The sequence below is a fragment of the Plecotus auritus genome (genome assembly GCF_963455305.1).
Source record: "Plecotus auritus genome assembly, chromosome: 9".
Taxonomy (NCBI): Eukaryota; Metazoa; Chordata; class Mammalia; order Chiroptera; family Vespertilionidae; genus Plecotus; species Plecotus auritus.
In genome coordinates, this window is record NC_137783.1 from 60,045,858 (window position 1) to 60,068,118 (window position 22,261).

General features: G+C 51.7%; 1 protein-coding gene across 1 annotated transcript in view; it reads right to left on the minus strand.

Moving 5' to 3' along the window:
* WDFY4 (WDFY family member 4) overlaps window positions 1–22,261 on the minus strand; it is a gene marked incomplete at its 5' end in the record, with an annotated part of 233,604 nt that overhangs the window by 129,491 nt on the left and 81,852 nt on the right. The window contains 5 exons of the mRNA XM_080688457.1: window positions 2,156–2,255; window positions 3,922–4,013; window positions 4,558–4,719; window positions 10,252–10,325; window positions 18,992–19,144. Coding sequence (XP_080544583.1) covers window positions 2,156–2,255; window positions 3,922–4,013; window positions 4,558–4,719; window positions 10,252–10,325; window positions 18,992–19,144 — 581 coding nt within the window. The remainder of the gene's footprint in view (window positions 1–2,155; window positions 2,256–3,921; window positions 4,014–4,557; window positions 4,720–10,251; window positions 10,326–18,991; window positions 19,145–22,261) is intronic.

Here is a 22,261-nt window from a genome sequence, read left to right on the forward strand (position 1 = left end):
TCCATGTACTGGGTCTCTGGTAGTCATATAAAACACATAATGGTTATTTACCTCCCTTTTGAAATATACTGGTCAAAATTAATCTAAACTGAATGGTCCAAAGTGTCTGCATCTTTATCAGTTTAGGCAAAAAAACTTACATGATTTACTGTCAGGTCCAAAAATGAATTTTAAAATGATGTGTCTGGCTAATACGAACTTGCTAGAGGGAACTGGAGAGCAGGGAGATGGGCAGCAACCCTTGGAGGCAATGGCTCACCTAAGGACCTGGCCTCCTGGGAGCCAGGGAAGGTCTACCTGTCCCAGACAGTGTTCTCAGCATCAGCTGCCAGACTAGGCATGGTGAGGGCGTGGCCACTGGGCTAGGAATCAACGGACTGTTCTGTCTTCTAGCCCCATTTCTGAATTAACTAACTGCATGACTTTGGCAGAACTCTTGATGTGCTCTGGTTATTTCCTCAATGATGGTGATGGTGATGGTGATGGTGATGGTGATGGTGATGGTGATGGTAAATGTGATAGTGATGAGGATGAGAATTGTGATGGTGATGGTGATGAGGATGATGGTGACGGTGATGAGGATGATGGTGATGGTGATGAGGATGAGGGTAAGGGTGATGAGGATGAGGGTGATGGTGATGCTGATGGTGATGAGGATGAGGGTGAGGATGATGGTGATGAGGATGATGGTGATGGTAATGAGGATGATGGTGATGGTGATGGTGATGAGGATGAGGGTAAGGGTGATAGTGATGGTGATGAGGATGAGGGTGAGGGTGATGGTGATGAGGATGAGGGTAAGGGTGATAGTGATGGTGATGAGGATGAGGGTGAGGGTGATGGTGATGAGGATGAGGGTAAGGGTGATAGTGATGGTGATGAGGATGAGGATGAGGGTGAAGGTGAAGGTGATAGTGATGGTGATGAGAGTGATGGTGATGAGGATGATGGTGGTGCTGGTGGTGATGGTGATGACGGTGATGAGGGTGATGAGGGTGATGAGGATGAGTTTGGTGCTGGTGGTGATGGTAATGATGGTGATAAGGATGATGGTGGTGCTGCTGGTAATGGTGATGATGGTGGTGTTGGTAATGATAGAAGTTCACTTATGGAGTATTTACAGTATCCTAGGCACCACACTCCAGGCTATCCACATGTTAATTTCCATCTAGAGCAAGTACTATTTTTATGTTTACATAGATGATTAGAAGAGAGGCATTGAGGTCTTAAGTTACCTCCCTAAGGTCCCTGGGAACAGACCTAAGATTTGAGCCCAGGGGGTCTAACATCTGAGCCCGGATGCTAAGCACTACACTACATTCCTTTTCAAACATAAGGGGAAGGAAGGGTTTAGACTAGCTCATCTCCAGGTTCCCCAGTTCTACCATGTTTTGATTCTAGCAATGTAAAGACTTACGGGCTGGCAAATTTTTAAGCACTATCTGCAAAGCTGTTTTACTGAGGAGAACCCCCACTGCTCCCCTAAACATATATAATAGACACTAAAATGTCCATTTGGCAAGAGCAAGGATCTGGGCTGACATGCTCAGCACCACGTCCTCACATCAAGGTATAGTGTCTGGCACATAGTAGGTGCTCAACAAAATAGCTGTTAAATAAATGACTCCAGGGTTGAAGGTAAAGCAATCAGTGGGAGAGTAGATGGAATTTTATGATTATACATTGTTTTGAAAGTTGATTGAAGGCAGATACTTCTTTTTCCAACTTGGGAAAATAACGAGGTAACTAACAGTAAAGAGCAGGAGAATTTGGCAAGCCTTTTCCTTGATCGATGTTATTTAGGCTAACCATTTCTCCATTCTATTGTCTGCCAAGTAAAGGACATCAAAATTAGTAATTGTCACAACTGCCAAAACAATAACAATTATACTGGAGCAATGGTGACAAACGTAGTTTATTGTAATAATACCAAATCTGTTTCGAGATACTATGCCATTAAACATTTTCATCGGAATATCTTAGGGCAAGGTCTGCTTTTTGGGTGGAGAGAATATAATTTTCTTTCTGACTAGTGCAGGAAACACACTGCAGACAGCTGACTCTGAGATACTAGCTTTTCATTAAGGAAAGGTTTTAACACCGCACCCTGTATGAGGCAACCTAATGCCAAATTGCACTTCCTGGAGCTACTTACTCAGAGGACAGATGAAGTTGGGAGGAAGATACTACACCAAGCAGCATCTCCAGCAGCTGGTTTCTGAGCCAGATTGTCTTTCCAGATGTTTGGCTTCCAGCTACAAAAGAGGCCATTTAGATTTGAGAGGGAACGGATGTAAAGAGACTTATTTTCTGCAGTAAGCCATCACAGTCACCAAATGCTTATTTCATTCAGGCATTAGGCCAAGGAGGGGACTCCAAATTTTGTCATTCAGTTCTAGACTTCAATACAATGCTTTTAAAATATTTTCAGAAAGTGTTCTTAAAGTTGCCTCTAACTAGAGATGTTTTCAATCTCCCTTCTTTCACACACACACACACACACACACACACACACACACACACACAATCCTTAACATGTATCTTCCAGAAGAGGAATCCTTTATTTATCATGGGCTGCAATGTTTCTTGAGCATCTAAACTGCAGGGTCTAGCGAGGCATTGGGGGTAGCGGGTGAGGACCCTGGTTCTCCACCTTGGGCCCTGCTCTCCAGCAGCTCCCAGGCGAGGCTTTGGCACGCCGATGCTGCAGTAAAAATAGAGCTTGAGGAATAGCAAGAGGTTACAGATCCAGTGGGGAAAGGAGCTGTACTTCTGAATGTTATCGCTCCAAGGGACAGGTTAACACTGTCTCAACAGATGATATTCTCACAAAAGATTCTGAATGGAGTCCATATAAGAAGGGCAGTTGACTAAGTATGCTCACTGTGGCCCATTTTCCATTCATTCTCTCCCTTGGTTGGCCAGTTATTTTACAGCCCACTGTGGGCACAGACACCATGCTGTAGCGATAGAACTGATGACGCTGTGGAAGACGTGGTGTCAGATCCCGCTCTATTTGGATTCTGGCCCATGCTCTTATTAAGGCCCTAATATCTGAGCCTCAGTTTCCTTGCCTGCAAAATGGAAATGGTAATGCCTACTTTTCCGTCTAGATCTAGGAGAAGAGAGAACTTGTTTAGACTGAGCAGCGCTGGCCAGGCGAATCTTTTGCATCGGCCCTGTCCATGCCGTAGCCACCAGCCTCCTGTGGTTATCAAGCCCTGGAAATGTGGCTGGTGTGACTGAGGGATGGACTTTTTAACTGCACTTCATTTCAAGTAATTAAAATGGCACATGGGTTTGAGGATCCCGAGCCAGACAGCACATCTGAAGGGCCAGGAAGAGCGTCAGTGCCTGCTCCCTCACACCGGCCCCAGCAGAGGGGACATGGAACACGACAGCTGCTGCTCTGGACCCGGCGGGGCGAGACTCAGAGACACAGCCCCGCCTGTGCACAGAGGAGCCCGGGCTTTAGAAGCACAGAGGTGGCCAGGTGGCTCGGAGGGATGGAATGGCTAGTGCAGTGGGAAGGGCAGGGCAGACATCCCCGTGGAGGGAGCAGCACGTGCGGCACAGACAGCAGGCGGCTGTTGGGACTGGGCCCCTCAGGGCTTCCGAGTGCGGGGCGGGCCTTGGCGCAGGGGGCCAGTGGGCAGTGGGGAGGCAAGCATGGCTGGGCCTGAGGCCCCCCACTGGGCTATAGGAAACTGAGTGTTACCTGGAAACCATTCCAGGCTGGAAAGAGAATATGCAGTTTTACTTGATGTGTAACCCTAATCATAACGCTATGACCTCACAAGCTCCTATTTGGGAACAACACTCAACTCCAGTGCCTTCCCCTCCTTTGTCTCAGCCCCTCCCGCTACAGCCTGGCCCACCACGTGTGGCTCTCAGCCTGGCGGCCTGGAGCAGTCTCCTCACCAGGCCCCGAGGGCTCCGGGGCCCCATCCACGCAGATCTGCCGCTCATCCACCGAGGCGGGCTGGAGGGTGTACACCACGAATAGCGCGACCCTTAACAGAGAGAAGGACAGGCTCAGGCGGGCTCAGCTATGTTGCTGAACACACATGACGGTTTTCTACACAGAATACCCCAATGCGGCTGCAAGGCAGGGTTCGAGTGGAGCATGCTATTCTGTGGTTAATGCAGTATTTCCAGAGACTTCTACTGTTTGTCAGGATTCATCAGAGCAGTTAACTTGTGCTCTGCCAGATCAGCAGAGCCGATGGCGGTGAAGATGGATGAGGTTAAATGTCACGGGCTGGGCTGTTTGGAAAGTCTGCAGAAGGCAGGTGCCCTAAGTCCTCAGCCGGTGGCGACGGCAATGCCCTAGAAAGTCTTGGATTCCTGGCACGACAGGTGTGTCAGCACCAAGGAGCGAGGCACCCACAGCCCTGCCAGGGTCTTGCACATGCACCCTCCTCTCAACAGAAATCTGGAAAGTGCCCGCACTGAAGGGGAGGGATGCTGGGGTGAGTGTGGTCAGGGGAGGGCTGAGCCTAGTTCCTGGTAAACCAGCCCGAGCCCTGCCTTGCCCTGGGCAGCTGGGTGCAGTACCTGAGCAAGTCCTGGACACTGAAGTGGCCCCTCAGCTGCCAGCCCAGGATGGCTATGATGGCGGGGATCCTGGAGGGGGCGAGGCCTGGTTCATTGAAGAGGAAGACGAGCCTGGGTATCAGCTGTGCCTGGTGGGCCACACCAGCACTCCGGGGCCCTTCCCTGCGAGCCAGGAGAGAGGCGATGAAAGCTTTTACTGGAATGAACCAAATTTGCTGTGTTTCTGCTAAAAAGGTGTTCCAGGCCGGCGTGTTCTGTCCAGTGCCGCCAGCCGCCCATCGAATATGTGTCTGCGAGTGCAAGTCACTAGGGAGGAGGCTCCTCGCTCTCCGCCCTGGAAACTGCCTTCAAAGGCAGCTATTGAGGCCTCATGCCAAGCCTAGGGGGAAACTAAGGGTGGTCTCGGAGTCGGAGCAAAGACAACTGACTGGAGGGTGACCCTGAGCACCCCCCTCCCAGGCCCGGCCTGGCGAGCCAGCTGGTGGGTGCTCTTTCTGCTGCCCCAAACCACAAAGTGGATGAGCACTCCGCTGGGGGTCAGGGGATAGGGCAGAATTCAAGCATCCTCGGCCCCTCCTCAAGCTCACCACATGCTCTTTCCAGTAAATTCTACTCCCCTCCCCCTCCCTGCCCCAGAAAACAGCTCCAGGGAGCATGCTCACCTCTTAGAAAAAACAGGTGCAGAGAGAAAGTGGGAATGGGAAAGAAAGCAAAGGTGGAGGGAGGTGAAATGGGTGGAATGCTCCTTCCTGAAGTGCCTTTTAGCGCTAATGTCTGGCACATTCCACGTCCCTGACACTCAAGAGAGGCAGAGCCAGCCCAGTTCTGTGTGTCTTGCTTGTGAGCACCGCCCCCACCCCCCATCTTCCCTGCGCTTTCTCATCGCAGGGCTGAGCAGACCACTGTCTGCATTTGTCTCCCTTGCTGCCCCGTATGGCCTGGCCTCCTTCCCCTCTCCCCCTGCAGTCCCAGAAGCCTGTGGAATGCAAAGGGGACACATTGCCTCCCTCCTCCCTCCTCCCTCCTCCCTTATCCTCATCACAGCCCCTGGGTTTCTTGGGGAACCACTCCTTCCTAACTCCCCTCCACTCCCGGTAAGGGGGGTGAGGGAGGGGGGTTGCAGTCCTGCTCCTGCTCCGGCCTGTGGGGGACCTAGCAGCCCTCCCTGCTCTGTGCGGAGCTCAGGAGGGGCCCCAAGGCACCTGCAGCACCTGCCACAGAGGCTGCGAAAGGACACAGCAGGAAGAAAGCAGAGACTAGATGGGATAAAGGGGTGTGAGTGGCCCAGCCCCAGAGGAGCTCGGCCCCTTCAACTGTGTGAGCAATGAATTCCTTTCTCCACTTCCTCCCGCCCCTCCTCTCTCATCCTTCCTGACTTGGTGGGAGTGCAGTTCCGCCACTTGCAACCAAAAGCACCAGACTGCCCTGCCTCCTAGGTGACTGGCAGGACACCAGCAGAGAGCAGGTAGTGATAGACCCCCCCTTCCCCCAAATGATGGACAGAGTATGACGTAAACTGCACCTGCGGCCTGGACATTCCTGAGCACCTAACCAGGCACCTTATATGGACTATACATTGAACCACCAATCAGCACCTGCCAAGTACCCTAAGCCCCGTATTCCTAAGTACCTAAGTGCCTAATCATGTGCCTTATATGAAACCACCAATCAGCGCATGCCAAGTACCCTAAGCCCCATCCCTTCCCATTCCTCCCCTCAAAAGGCGTGTTCACTCCTGCACCTGTGCTCTCTTCCTTTGCAAGGCAGCCCGGCAGGGTCCTTCTCCTCTAATAAAGCCTGTAGTCCTGGTTTTCGGCCCTGTCTCATCTTTCATTTGGTGCCGAAGTCTGGGAGAGGTGCACGGGAGCGTGGACGATCCTCGAACCTAGCCCCGAGCTTCTGACTCCTGCTCTGGCTCTGCTCGGTGGCATGGTTCTGAGTTGATTGGCCTGCTCCGGACACCTCTCGAACCCTGCCATACCAGGACACGTGGGGATCTCATCGCTTTCTCACCGGTAGGCTTCAGGGACTTTCCCGACCTCGTTCCCTTGACCTGGAAGGGCCTTCCTTGACCTGGAAGGAACTTCCCCACATCGTTCCCTTGACCTGGAAGGGCCTCAGAGTTTTCCCGTCTACTTAGCTACACGTTCTACGTTCTACAAAAGCCCAGGTACCTGGCCAGGAAAACTCTGCTCTACTCCACGGGAAAGGTCTCGGGGTGACGACCTTGGAACCTTCTCTCGTCTCTCTCTCTCTCTCTACAGGTTGGCTGAGGGAAAAGGAAGACGCTCCTTCTTTCCTCCCCAACTTCCTGGTGGCCCTCCCCTCCGGTCATGGGGACCTCGCAGTCCAAACCCCCTCTACACACCCTTAGGGTGTCTCCTCACCAATCTCTTGACCCTTGGTCTTTCTGACTACATCAAACCAAAGAAGCTCTATCTGGCCACAATATAAACTCGACAATGTCTCTTTGTGGCCCGAAAACGGCACTTTCAATTCCAATATCCTCCAAGACCTAGATAATTTTTGCCAACGGACAGGGAAAGCATTCGAGATCCCTACGAACAGGCTTGCTGCCTCGCCGCCCCCCCTCTCCTCTTCATGTTCCACCCATCAGATCCTCCTCGCAAAGTCCTCTTTGCCCTCTCAAACCTGTCCTCAGCCCCTTTCTCTGTCTTCTGACTGCTCTTTCGACCCAGCGGATCATTCCTCTCCACCTGTCTCACTCTCACCACCACCCCTTACAACCTGCCACAGAATCTGCACCCCGCACTCTACCCTTTGAGAATTCTAACTGCCCTCCTTCCCCTGTGCTCTCACCTAATCTCTGCCCCCGTGACCTCCAGCAACCAAATTCACAGGTGGCTGGCCATTCCCTTCTCACTCTCTGATCTTCCTGAGAGCCCAAATCCTGAGAACCTGAGCTCCAAAACAGCCTTTCCCATCTAACACTCTTTCTCAGGCCACCCAAAGACCACCTTCCCCAACCGCTTCTTCTATTCCCACGTCCATTCTACCCCTGAGGGAGGCACAGGGACTGAGGGCGTACTCTGAGTCCATGTCCCATTCTCTATGTCCAGCCTCACAGATTGAGAGGCATCTCAGGTTTTTTTCCACTGACCTGACCACCTTTGCTCCCCCGACATATGCCGCAACTTCAAAAAATAGATACAGGTCCACAAACCCCTCAAAAAGACCTAGTTAACGTGACCTTTAAGATCTTTAATAATAGAGACAAGGAGACCCAAATCCAAAATCAAAGGCGAGATTAGGCCAAGGCTGAGGCCCCGTAGGAGGCCTTCCAGCTCCTAGCCACCGCTCTCATGAACCCCAAACGAAGTGCCAGTCCTCCAACTTCGGGTAAGTCAGGGGCTAAGCCTCCTCTGGGCCCATGCTTCAAATGCAACAAGGAAGGAAACTCAGCCAAGTTCTGCTCAAACCCAAGACCCCCGCCTGGGCCCTGCCCAAGGTATGGAAGGGAAGGCCACTGGAAATCAGACTGTAGTCTGGCCCTCCGGTTCAGGCCTCAGCCAGTCCAGCATGGCCACCCTCTGGACCTGGTTTGGAGCTCCCAGACCTCCTGGGACTGGCCACCAAAGAAGCTGCCCAGGCCCTGACAGGGCCCCACAGATTTATATCACCAGGACAGAGCCTCGGGTAACGACTGTGGTGGTAGGTGAGCCAATCTCCTTTTTAATCGACACTAGGGCCACTTATTCTGCCCTCTCCGAATTGGCTGGGACCCTTGTCCACTCCTCAGTCTCTATTATGGGGGTTGACAGATTAGTCTCACAGCCATTAGCCACCTCACCTCTACACTGCATCTTACTAAATTCCCCCATTCAATCTTTTCTCATTCTACCTCAGTGCCCTGCCAGGGCTACCATGCATCCCCTCATAAAGCCCAGTTGTTCCAAACCACAGTCACCTACCTCAGTTTCACTATCTCACCCCACAAGGCAGAGCCATTCCTTGGACTGTAAACGCCTTATCTCTAGGAAAAATGTGGCGGTTTAAAATTCAAGCGGCTAGAGGCCTGGAAACAGGCTTTGGGGCCTACTCCCTCCTCCCCCTGCCTTTTCTCCAGCCTCATCTTCCACTGCTCCTTTCCTTCCCTTTCTCTTTTCCCTTGGATAACAGCCCATTCTAACATTCCTTCCCACTTTCACTGCAACACAATCTCAATCACTCATCTGTTACCCCTTATTGATAGCGCCATGGCGACTACCCTCTCAGCTTGGAGTGTAGAACTAGAAAAAGGAATCTCATACCCTTTAGTCCACCTCTTCTCCTTATACCTATCAGCTTGTCTCCATGATCAGGGATTTTTCTTCCTCTGTGGGGAAAACACATACATGTGTCTCCCCGTCAGCTGGACAGGAACCTGTACTCTCATTTATCTCTCACCCAATGTAGATGCAGCCCCCAATAATCAGTCTTTACCTGTCCCCGTAACCCATCATATCTGACACAAAAGAGGAGTCCAGATAATCCCTCTCCTCATAACCCTCAGCATCACAGCAGGGTTTGGAACTGCCATAGGGAGCTTAACCACTGCTCTACCTATTTTGAAACCCTGTCTCAGGACCTACAAGAAACATGTGGATGCCCAACAAGGGGCAAAACTGGGAAAGCAAGAACCTCATCCCCAGGGTAACCTATTCTCCCCTTTCATATCACTAGTGAGGCAACTGAGACCCCTACTCTTTTCCCCCTAAAAATAACATCTGGGTCTCAGTTGTATTTCAGCTCCGGGCCCAGAAAAGCAGCAAAACCAGACAAGTGACACTGTGGCAGCCTCAGGACCAGCTTTTACCTCCCAAGTCACTCAACAGGATTGCTCTCGAGACTTCACCAACCAGACTCTTGGGGAAATCATGCTGCTGCACCCCTCGTCCAGCACGGAAAACACTACCTGTTTTTTGCTCACTTACCTCATGGCTCCTCCCACTATTAGGCCCACTGGTATTTATTCTTTTAATTTTGCTCTTTGGCCCCTGTTTCATGCACTCTTTCACTAGTTTCTTGCAGAACAGAATGCAGGCGTTCGCCAACCAGAAGGTGGGAGAGATCTATCTGGCCTTGAATTCAGAACCTAGCACCAGAATCCTTGAGACCCCAGGTAGACACCCCTAACGACGCCCCCTCTTAGCAGGAAGTAGCTACGGAAGATGGACCTGCGATCCTTCAGTCTGAAGGCCAAAGCTCCATCCACTGAGCCAAACTCGCAAGGGCTTTCTGTTGTGTTGTTCGTTATTCCCCTAAATTCTTATGTGGAAACCTACCCCTCTGCAGTGGGCTTTGGAGGGGATAGGTCGTGAAGGTGATGCCTCGTGATGGGATTGGTGTCCTCACAAAAGAGACCCCAGCGAACTCCCCAGCCCTCCCCCCCAGTGCAGGTACAGTGAGAAGACAGCCACCTCTACATCCAGAGGTGGGGTCCGCACCAGACATTGATCTACTATCTTAGACTCTCAGCCTCCAGACTGGGAGGGATAGATTCCTGCTGTTTATAAGCCACCCCATCCTTGGCTGTTTTGTTACAGAAGCCTGAGGCATCTAAGACAGACGTGCTGCCTCAGGGGACATGCACTCAGGGAGCAGGCGAGGACCCTGGGCGTGCCCTGCCCTCTGAGTCCCTTTTCTGGTGAGAAGCCCTTGCTTCTAGCATCCAGCGGCCGAAGCCCAGCCTACCTTGGCGACCGGAGGATTTCCAGGAGGTGGGAAAAGAGGGATTGCTCCACGTTGTCCGCGGCTCTCATCCAGAGCTGGAAGACAGAAGCGCTGGTGAAGCAGGGCCTGAGAACGGGCCTCTGGCAGCGCGAATGCATAGTGCGCTGGGCCTGGTCTCCTCGGCCTGAAGTCACCAACCCAGTTTCCCCTCTGAAATCGGACCCGATCTCCTGGCTGCATGGAGGGCTTTGCCCGGGGAAAGCTCAGACACCACGTCTCTCCTCATCTCTGCAGTTGCCTGGCCCTTCACGATGGATCTAGATCCAACAGGACACCTGTGCCAACCAATGTCCGCCCAGGCCCAGGCCCTGTAGCCCGGGGTCCCCACACCAGACTCATCTCATCCACAAGGCCAATGCCCGTGTTCCCACTTCAGAGATGAGGAAATAGAGGCCGAGACAGACCAGTCGTGTGACAAGTCCCATTCACCACCAGCAAGTGGTAGGACTGGAATTAGAAGTGGACCTTCCCTTTCTGGTTTTACCCTATAGCCGTGGTCGGCAAACTGCAGCTCACAAGCCACATGCGGCTCTTTGGCTCCTTGAGTGTGGCTCTTCCACAAAATACCATGGCCTGGGCGAGTCTACTTTGAGGAAGTGGCGTTAGAAGAAGTTTAAGTTTAAAAAAATTGGCTCAAAAGAAATTTCAATCGTTGTACTGTTGATATTTGGCTCTGTTGACTAATGAGTTTGCTGAACACTGCCCTATAGTAACTAAACACCCAATTTGTGCGTGCAACACTTTCTCCATAAAACCTGCAGCACAGCCTACGCCCCTCCTCCTGCACAGCAGAACCTGACCGAAGGCCACAGAGGGGAAGCCCTGAGGTCCCAGGGGTGAGCTGTCACTGAGGCTGTTTTCATTCACAGTGAACAAAGGCAGCTGCTCTCTGTCCTCTGGGACCAAGTGGATGGCGATCCTTCATGTCTCATTTCCACTTACCTTTAGAGCAGTGGTTCTCAACCTTTTTAATGCCGTGACCCTTTAATACAGTTTCTCATGTTGTGGTGACCCCCAACCATAAAATTATTTTCGTTGCTACTTCATAACTGTAATTTTACTACTGTTAATGAATCGTAATGTAAATATCTGTGTTTTCCGATGGTCTTAGGTGACCCTGCTAGCGGTTCCGATGGTCTTAGGCGACCCTGCTAGCGGTTCTCAACCTGTGGGTCGCGACTCACAGGTTGAGAACCGCTGCTGTAGAGCCTAAGACCATCGGAAAACACAGATATTTACATTACGATTCATTAACAGTAGTAAAATTACAGTTATGAAGTAGCAACGAAAATAATTTTATGGTTGGGGGTCACCACAACATGAGGAACCGTATTAAAGGGTCGCGGCATTAAAAAGGTTGAGAACCACTGCTTTAGAGGCTTCTACTATGTCTTATCTCTAAGCACAGTCATTTCCTAAGGCCCCAAACCAGATGTGGGATTATAACAGTGCATTCATCTGGCACCAAAAAGAGCTTAACTCACAAATTACCCCACTGGCAGCAGCGAGAAGTGCCCGGCAAAGTCCAGAAATGATGTCTGCATGCAGTAGTGAGAAGATTGAGGCTCCGAGACACTAAGAGACTTGCCTGCCGACCCTCATGTACTCATCGGCTGAGACTGGCTTCAAAGCCCGGTCTGTCTAACTCCCTCTTGCCTCCTCCCTGTGCCCCCCGACAGCCATCTCCTGGAGACTGACGCACAGGGTCGGTAATGGACCTCACATGATGACACAGGTGGCCGTGGGTAAGTAATGAACCTCACGCGATGACACAGGTGGCCGTGGGTCAGTTATAGACCTCACGCGAATGACACAAGTGGCCGCAGTGACCCAACTCTATCAGAAGGCCAGTGTAGGCAGAAACCATTCCTCTGGGATCCCTGGGGCCTGCTCCTCAACTCCCCTCCCCCTCCCTCTCCACTGTCTGTCCAGTCACCACAGATCCCCCTTCTCCTGCTCCTCAACTTCCCTCCCCCTCCCTCTCCACTGTCTGTCCAGTCATCACAGATCCCCCTTCTCCTGTAACCGATTTTCTTGTCTCCAAACCCACCCTCTTTTTTAAGGATTTGTGCTGTTAATAGTTGATGCTCCCACTGATATTTTAACCACCCCTTTTCCACTCCTTCCTCCTCTCGGCCTACAACCAGACTCATCTCTTATCTTAAGTCCTGAAACTCCCTCCCTCTATTTTCTTCTCTCTTCTTCTTCAAAAACCTGCCTCTCTCCCCTTCTCCTCTCCACTCTTCACCTTCATCTGACCCCTTAGTTATTTTTCATTAGATTTGTCCTCACCTCCAAGTGACCTCCAAATACAATACACACATCACTGCCCTCATTTACTTGAAACTCTCCTCATAATCTTAAATGTTTATTTTGCTTTACTTCGGTGTTTACTGGCTGCTTGTTTTCTTAACCTCAGCTTTAAAAGCACCAGCTCACTCAAGGATGCCGGTTCCCAGGGAGGGTGGTGCCATGGTCGTTCCAGGAGCAGCCTGGGAGCTTGCTGGTCCTGCACAGGCAGCTGCTGGGCTGGCTGGGGCAGGGATGCCTGGACCCAGCGGCTGGACCTGGCGCAGTGTTTTGGAGGGGCGTGCTCTCTTGTCTCTACGTGCAGGAAAGAGTGTGCACAGGCAGCCGGGTGCCAGGCCTTGCCTGCAGCCTTCACAGCCCTGGCACTCATCTCAGACCCAGGCCACAGGGCCTTCCTGGCCGGGCTCAATTTGCTGATAATTTCCTTAGGACTTGGAGAGCTACAGTAATGAATAGGATTAGCCTTCACTTTTGAAGTTCCCATACTGTCCTTTTTTTTTGGTTCAGGTGTCAAGACTAGCTAATAAAATAACCTGGGAGTGCTCCTTTTTCAGTTTCCTGGAAGAGTTTTTAAGGATGGGAGGGCCTGCTTCCTGACAGGTGGAACTTTTCTACAACACCTGGGCCGCCACCTTCCTTGTGGATTTTGTTTGTAAGATTTTAAGCAGTGACTCCAGCCCTAGCTGATTTGGCTCAATGGATAGAGTGTTGGCCTGTGGACTGAAGGCTCCCAGGTTTGATTCTGATCAAAGGCACATACCTCAGTTGCAGGCTCCTCCCTGGCCCAGGCCCTGGTCAGGGTGGGTGGAAGAGGCAACCAATCAATGTTGTTTCTCCCACATCAATATTTCTCTCTGTCTTTCCCTCTGTCTTCCACTCTCTCTAAAAATCAATGGAAAAATATCATTGAGGATTAAAAATAAATAAATAAATATGATTCTATTTATTTGATGATTATGGGACCATTTGAGTTTGTTATTTCTCATTGAGTGAGTTTGGAATTCTTACATTTTCTTGGAGATTGTTAAGATGACCTAGGGCAGTGGTCAGCAAACTCATTAGTCAACGGAGCCAAATATCAACAGTACAACGATTGAAATTACTTTTGAGAGCCAAATTTTTTAAACTAAAACTTCTTCTAACACCACTTCTTCAAAATAGACTCGCCCAGGCCCTGGTATTTTATGGAAGAGCCACACTCAAGGGGACAAAGAGCCGCATGTGGCTCGCAAGCCACAGTTTGCATACCACGGACCTAGGGGTTCACATTTATTGGCACAAAGGTGCCAGCCTACTCTCCTGTTCCCCCTCACCCTGCTCATCCCCATGGATCTCCCCCATTCCCCTCACCCTGCTCATTCCTGTGGATCTCTCTCCTTCCCCTCACCCTGCTCATTCCTGTGGATCTCCCTCCTTCCCCCTAACCTTGTTCATTCCCGTGGATCTCTCTCCTTCCCCCTCACCCTGCTCATTCCTGTGGATCTCTCTCCTTCCCCCTCACGCTGCTCATCCCCGTGGATCTCCCTCCTTCCCCTCACCCTGCTCATTCCTGTGGATCTCTCTCCTTCTCCTCACCCTGCTCATTCCTGTGGATCTCTCTCCTTCTCCTCACCCTGCTCATTCCTGTGGATCTCCCTCCTTCCCCTCACCCTGCTCATTCCTGTGGATCTCTCTCCTTCTCCTCACCCTGCTCATTCCCGTGGATCTCTCTCCTTCCCCTCACCCTGCTCATCCCCGTGGATCTCCCTCCTTCCCCTCACCCTGCTCATCCCCATGGATCTCCCCCATTACCCTCACCCTGCTCATTTCTGTGGATCTCCCTCCTTCCCCCTCACCCTGCTCATTCCTGTGGATCTCTCTCCTTCTCCTCACCCTGCTCATTCCTGTGGATCTCTCTCCTTCTCCCTCACCCTGCTCATTCCTGTGGATCTCTCCTTCCCCCTAACCTTGTTCATTCCCGTGGATCTCCCTCCTTCCCCTCACCCTGCTCATTCCTGTGGATCTCTCTCCTTCTCCTCACCCTGCTCATTCCTGTGGATGTCTCTCCTTCCCCCTCACCCTGCTCATCCCCGTGGATCTCTCTCCTTCCCCTCACCCTGCTCATCCTCGTGGATCTCTCTCCTTCCCCTCACCCTGCTCATTTCTGTGGATCTCCCTCCTTCCCCTCACCCTGCCCATTCCTGTGGATCTCTCTCCTTCCCCTCACCCTGCTCATTCCTGTGGATCTCCCTCCTTCCCCCTAACCTTGTTCATTCCCGTGGATCTCTCTCCTTCCCTTCACCCTGCTCATCCTCGTGGATCTCCCTCCTTCCCCTCACCCTGCTCATCCCCATGGATCTCCCCCATTCCCCTCACCCTGCTCATTCCTGTGGATCTCTCCCCTTCTCCTCACCCTGCTCATTCCTGTGGATCTCTCCCCTTCTCCTCACCCTGCTCATTCCTGTGGATCTCCCTCCTTCCCCTCACCCTGCTCATTCCTGTGGATCTCTCTCCTTCTCCCTCACCCTGCTCATTCCTGTGGATCTCTCTCCTTCCCCTCACCCTGCTCATTCCTGTGGATCTCCCTCCTTCCCCTCACCCTGCTCATTCCTGTGGATCTCTCCCCTTCTCCTCACCCTGCTCATCCTCGTGGATCTCTCTCCTTCCCCTCACCCTGCTCATTCCTGTGGATCTCTCTCCTTCCCCTCACCCTGCTCATCCTCGTGGATCTCCCTCCTTCCCCTCACCCTGCTCATTCCTGTGGATCTCCCTCCTTCCCCTCACCCTGCTCATCCTCGTGGATCTCCCTCCTTCCCCTCACCCTGCTCTTTCCTGTGGATCTCTCTCCTTCCCCTCACCCTGCTCATTCCTGTGGATCTCCCTCCTTCCCCTCACCCTGCTCATCCCCATGGATCTCCCCCATTCCCCTCACCCTGCTCATTCCTGTGGATCTCTCTCCTTCTCCTCACCCTGCTCATTCCTGTGGATCTCCCTCCTTCCCCTCATCCTGCTCATTCCTGTGGATCTCTCTCCTTCCCCTCACCCTGCTCATCCTCGTGGATCTCCCTCCTTCCCCTCACCCTGCTCATCCCCATGGATCTCCCCCATTCCCCTCACCCTGCTCATTCCTGTGGATCTCTCCCCTTCTCCTCACCCTGCTCATTCCTGTGGATCTCCCTCCTTCCCCTCACCCTGCTCATTCCTGTGCATCTCTCTCCTTCTCCCTCACCCTGCTCTTTCCTGTGGATCTCTCTCCTTCCCCTCACCCTGCTCATTCCTGTGGATCTCCCTCCTTCCCCTCACCCTGCTCATTCCTGTGGATCTCCCTCCTTCCCCTCACCCTGCTCATTCCTGTGGATCTCTCTCCTTCTCCTCACCCTGCTCATTCCTGTGGATCTCCCTCCTTCCCCTCATCCTGCTCATTCCTGTGGATCTCCCTCCTTCCCCTCACCCTGCTCATTCCTGTGGATCTCCCTCCTTCCCCTCACCCTGCTCATCCCCATGGATCTCCCCCATTCCCCTCACCCTGCTCATTCCTGTGGATCTCTCCCCTTCTCCTCACCCTGCTCATTCCTGTGGATCTCTCCCCTTCTCCTCACCCTGCTCATCCTCGTGGATCTCCCTCCTTCCCCTCACCCTGCTCATTCCTGTGGATCTCTCTCCTTCTCCCTCACCCTGCTCATTCCTGTGGATCTCCCTCCTTCCCCTCACCCTGCTCATTCCTGTGGATCTCCCTCCTTCCCCTCACCCTGCTCATTCCTGTGGATCTCCCTCCTTCCCCTCACCCTGCTCATTCCTGTGGATCTCTCTCCTTCCCCTCACCCTGCTCATTCCTGTGGATCTCCCTCCTTCCCCTCACCCTGCTCATTCCTGTGGATCTCTCTCCTTCCCCTCACCCTGCTCATTCCTGTGGGTCTCCCTCCTTCTCCTCACCCTGCTCATTCCTGTGGATCTCTCTCCTTCCCCTCACCCTGCTCATTCCTGTGGGTCTCCCTCCTTCTCCTCACCCTGCTCATTCCTGTGGATCTCTCCCCTTCTCCTCACCCTGCTCATTCCTGTGGATCTCTCCCCTTCTCCTCACCCTGCTCATTCCTGTGGATCTCTCCCCTTCTCCTCACCCTGCTCATTCCTGTGGGTCTCCCTCCTTCCCCCTCACCTTGTTCATTCCCGTGGATCTCTCTCCTTCCCCCTCACCCTGCTCATTCCTGTGGATCTCTCTCCTTCTCCTAACCCTGCTCATTCCTGTGGGTCTCTCTCCTTCCCCTCACCCTGCTCATTCCTGTGGATCTCCCTCCTTCCCCCTCACCTTGTTCATTCCTGTGGATCTCTCTCCTTCCCCCTCACCCTGCTCATTTCTGCGGATCTCCCTCCTTCCACCTTGCCAGCATTATTTCGTGTCCTTCCTGTCTTTTATCCTGACCAATTTTCAGCAGTTTATTCTAGTAGAACTAGTTATTGGCCTCGTTGATCCTTTCTGTGGCTGTTTCCTTCCTACTAAAACAGTTGATGTTCTCATCTTTATTATTCCCTCTTTCTTTCTTAGAATTTAGTTTTAGTTTGTTTTTATTTTGTGGTTTTCTGTTTGTTTGTTTTTTGTTTGTTTTTTTTCGGTCATTCTAACTTCTTAACCTGAAGCCTCTGTTCATGAATTTAGAATGTTCTCTTTCTGACAGGCATGTTGAGGGCTATAAATTTCCTCCATGTCGAGCTCCCAGCAGCCTCCCCACAGTGCTTCAATATATAGTGTTTTCCTTGTCTTTGGGTCTAAACCAATTCTCATTTGAATTATAATCCTCATGATCCTCTTTACCTCACTGCCTTTTGGCAAATCAGGTTTCAAACTCTCCCACTGGATTTCTACTACAACTACGGACCATCTCCATGCCTGCGGGTCTTGCCCCCTGAAAAATAGACCTAAAGTAAAATTCTAACTTGTCATTCTCTAGATAACACCCTGAGGTATCAGCAATTTAGCCAAACTTATCAATAATCCAAAATTTATTTATAAAGCCTTTACTCTAATAATTCCAATGAATTTTTTAATTGAGGGGAATGTATGCACAAAGGTACTGTGTATAACAGTGCTCATTTATAACAGCAATACATGGACATAACCTAGGAGTTTGACAACACAGGAATGATGTCAGGCACAGCACAGATTCCATCCTGACTTCAGAACAATGCTTGCCAAGTCCATAATCTGTACATATAAAAGCCTAAGCGACTGAAAGACAGAACAACTGAACAACCAGTCGACCAGTCACTATGACACACACTGACCACCAGGGGACAGACTCTCAATGCACAGGATCGGGTTCCCTCCTGCCTGGATCGGGCCTGCAGGTATCGGCCGAAACCGGCTATCCGACATCCCCCAAGGGGTCCCAGATTGTGAGAGGGTGCAGGCCAGGCCACGGGACCCTCTAGTAAATTGATAAATGTTATGTTAAATGGGAAAGGATAGGACTAATAATATCCACACCAAGATCATAACTAATAAAAAATATAACTGATAGAAAATATAACAGCACTAATAGAAAGCTTACAAAGCATGCACTCGAGGTTGACAACAGTTGTCTGGGTCTCAGAAATAGTCCCCCCATACTTTTATCTAATTTAAAGCATTCTAAAATAAGCATATATTATTTCTAACTTTAAAAGTTTTAAAAATACTTCCATGGACTCTGGCACACATGGACTAAAATGCATGCCCTGTGGCTCAGTCTTTAGCCCGTCTCCACCCTCCCCCTCTGCCTCATCTCCTGACAGGTGCTCCCCAAGCCCCTTGCTCTCAGTCCCCTGCTTTCATCCCTCAGGTATTGGAGCCTCTGTCAGACTCCACCCAGCCCCTGAGCCCAGCTCTTACTGCCCTGTGCCTGCCGCCCTTACACCAGCACACTGGAGCCTCCTGCATGTGTCCAGGCTCGGCAGCTGCACGGAGGGGCTGCCTCCTGTCATCACCGCCCCCAGGGACCTCGCCAGCCGGCCCAGCGTGCACTCAGTCAAGGACGCTTCCTCCATGGGCCTGCCTACCTCAGTCTGTGCTTCCTCACAGCCCTTGGCCCCTCGGCATTCTCAGTCACTCCTTTAAGGGAGCATTTGTGAATGGCAGGCACCAAAGGAATCGGCTCGTGCTTTTTGACCCCCATATATATAGTCCCGCCCTACTGTTCCAAAAGCCTTTCCCATGTTGCATCTGGCTTACGGAAGATGCTGACCTCTATTTCACCATCGAAAACTGCAACTCAGAGAGGCCAGGAGACTTGCCCAGGCCACTGGGGGAGGGGTTCCATTATGAAGCTGCCCCTCAGCTCTCAAGCCTTTGGGGTTTCCCCTCACAGCCATCCGGCCATCAGGAAGCCAGGCTCCCGCCTCACACATCCCTGCAGGCTCCCCCCTATCTCCCGCTTACCTCAAAGTTGCAGAGGATGTGCTGGAAGACCCCGACGTTGGTGCGGGCAGAGGGCCCGAAGCCCAGCTCGGCAGTGCCTGCGATGGCCAGGATCAGCTGGAAGACGCGGTGGGTGAGCAGAGAGCTCTTTTTCCTCAGGAGAAACGCCATCACCTGGAAGGTCAATGCACAAGCAGCTGGCGCCCCAGTGCCTCTGAGGCCTCTCCTTGGCCTGCTGTCCCCGCACCGTTGCTGAGCCCGCAACCCTGCTTGGAGCGCCTGTGTTCCCGAAGCAGCTCATACACCAACTGCCGCGCTGCTTCCCCACCGCTGCCCTGTGACCAACCCTCCACAGGGCCTGCTCCTCCAGACTCTTCCTCTGTTCCCAGAACACCCCTCGCGCTATCTCCTGGTTTCCTCCCGATGCTCAGGGCTCTTTCTCATCCACCTTACTGGACCCTACATTCACAGCCATCCCATACATGCTGCCATATCACCAGAAAGACACCAACTGCTCACGAACCCTGATAACCCCATCACTCTGGCTGCAGCCACCAGACATGCCCCTGTACTGCGCCAGACCCTGGGGACTGGCAGCTTCTGGCACCCGTGCTGGGGGCAGCACTGGCATCCCAGTGGCCCGGCCCATCTCAGACACCAGTACGATGGATCCCCAGCCTCATGTTGCTATTGACCTCCGCCTCACAAAAGTCAGGGTGTGTAGCCAAGCACTAGCATCTGGGTTCTCACCCATCCATCCCCTCCGGATCCTCAGCTCAGCTCTTCCACAGCTCAGGTCCTGGCACCTGGATCTGATCCCGTCCACCCCTTTCCCCATCCACTCAGGCCCCTTTCCATGTGCCATTGGAAAGTCGTCCTTGTTTCACAGCCTGAATGTCTGTGTTCTTCCAAAATCTGTGTGTTGAAACCTTTACCTGGCAATGTGATGATATTTGGAGGTGGATCCTTCTTGGTGTAGTTAGGAATAGATGGGGTCCGAGCATGGAGCCTCATAAAGGGGACCAGCGTCCTTACAAGAGGCATGAGACCTTGCCTCTCTCTGCTCTCCACCATGTGAGGACCAGTCAGACACTGGCCTCTGCAATCCAGAAAAGGGCCCTCGCCCAACCTGACCAGGCTGGCACCCTGGCCTTTGACTTCCCAGGCTCCAGAACTATGCGAAAACGAATGTCAGTTGTTACAAGCTACCCAGTCTATGGTATTGTTATAGCAGCCCAAATTCAGACAACTGTGACCATCAAATACTCAGGATCTTCTTAGATTGTTCTTTGACATATCTGAAATCTGACAGCACCCTCGCCCTCCTCCCCCACCAGCACATAATTAGAAGGCTGAAAGCTGCTTGAGAAAAGTCACCCTCACTGTCTGGTTCACTTTATACTATTGGTGTCGAGTGTCCAGTGGTACGCAGTCTAACTCTGTTTCTCTAGCAAGCTGGTTCTCCTGTCTGAAAGATTTCATCTCTTCTTCCTCCCTCAACATTCCTTCCCTTCTGCCACCCCACCTCATACTCTCATACTCTGCTGAGAAGACAGAACCCATCCGACATGAGCGTTCTCGCCTTCCCACCGCGTCAACACACAGCTGCGCTGCATTCCTTGCTCTCACAAGCACCGTCCTACCTGGCCTCCAGCCCCACTCCTCACCTTCGCAAGGACTCTGTTCCTTGAGATCACTCTTCTCTTCTCGAGTTCTCTCTCTCTCTCTCTCTCTCTCTCTCTCTCTCTCTCTCTCTCTCTCTCTTCCTCCCTCCTTCCCTCCCTCTCTGTCACTTCCTTCCACCAACAGAAGGCTCTAGTATTCCTCTTCTTAAAAATAGCCCTCCCTTGACCCCGCATCCTCTAGCTCTGACCCCACTTTGCTACTCCTCTCCTCAGGCAGACATCCTGAAAGCTCTGTGGGTGCATCTGGCTCCTCACCTTAGGTCCTCACTTCCACCCCTTCAGCTGGTTGCTGCCTCCACCTGTCCACCTGCCTTAGCAAGGTCACTAATGACTTCCAGGTGCCACACCCCCTGGAAATATATCTGCCCTTAGTTTGCTTCATTCTGAGCATTGTTTGACTACACTGGCCTTCTCCAAATACTTTCTTTTTTCAGAATCTTTGGCAGTTTTCTTTGGTTTATCTTCCCTCTTTCTTCTCAATCTCCTTTGTTGGCTTTAATCATATTTCCAATCTACAAGGTTAGCTCCTTGTTTCTTCCTCTTTAGTTCTCTTCTCTATTCTCTCTACTCCTCTTTGACTATTTCGTCAATTTTCTTGGATTAAATAGCATCATGATGATATTGATGACTCACATTTATACCCAGCTCAGCTTGTCTCTCTGAGCTCGAGCCATCTACCCCACTTGACAGTTTACTTTTGGTCTCACACACATTTCAAACTTAGGAGGTTCCAGGACCTCCCTCCTTCCTGCCTGCTGCCCTCTGGCACACACACCAGCTATTCTCCTGAGCGGTCTTCCCCAACTGCTCACAAGGATCCCAAGTCTTCCCAGGTCAGGAATGCAATCGCATAGCAGACCGGTTCTATCTCAGTCTCCTGCTCAAATCTCACCCCTCTGATCCACCTTCCACACTCGTGTCAAATGTTATTCTAAAGCATAAATCATTCCATCTCCCTGTTCCAAGCTTCCCCATGATCACTCAGTATTTCCGAGATGAAAACCCATGCTCCCTGGAGGGCAGATTTCTGGTCCTTCCCCCTCTACCCGGCTGCTGTCAGTGGCTCACCCCTGTCCTTTCCCCACAGCCATGCCGGGGAGCTGCTCGTGTTTTTAATGCTGGTCTGGAATGCTAGCCTTTCCCAAGCTATGAAAATCCATCCTATGAAACGTAGGATGTCGCCTAGGCTGAGAAGAGGGTAGTAAGTTTGATGAAAATAACACGTAGAAAGATATATGCTTTCCTTGTGCTCTCAAATCCACTCAGCAAATCAGCAAATAAATACAAAGTAAACATCTGAAAAAGGATGAGATCCACTCCTGAGTGAGCTGGAGAGTTGAAGACCCTTGCTATAATTCTCTGACGTAGTCACAGGCTTTACTACAAACCTACTATCTAGCAGGTGCTCTCAGGACACTGCAATGGACAGCAGAGGGGCCTGCCCTCATGGAGCATGTGCCTTGGGGCGAACGGACCACAAAAAGTATGTCTAGGTCGTGCCAACTGGACATTCAGGTTATGAAGAAGAAGGGATGCGGTAGGATGGGGGCTCTTTAGAAAGAGGAGAGGTAGGCAAAAAATAATAATAACCTTGTTTCTTTATGTG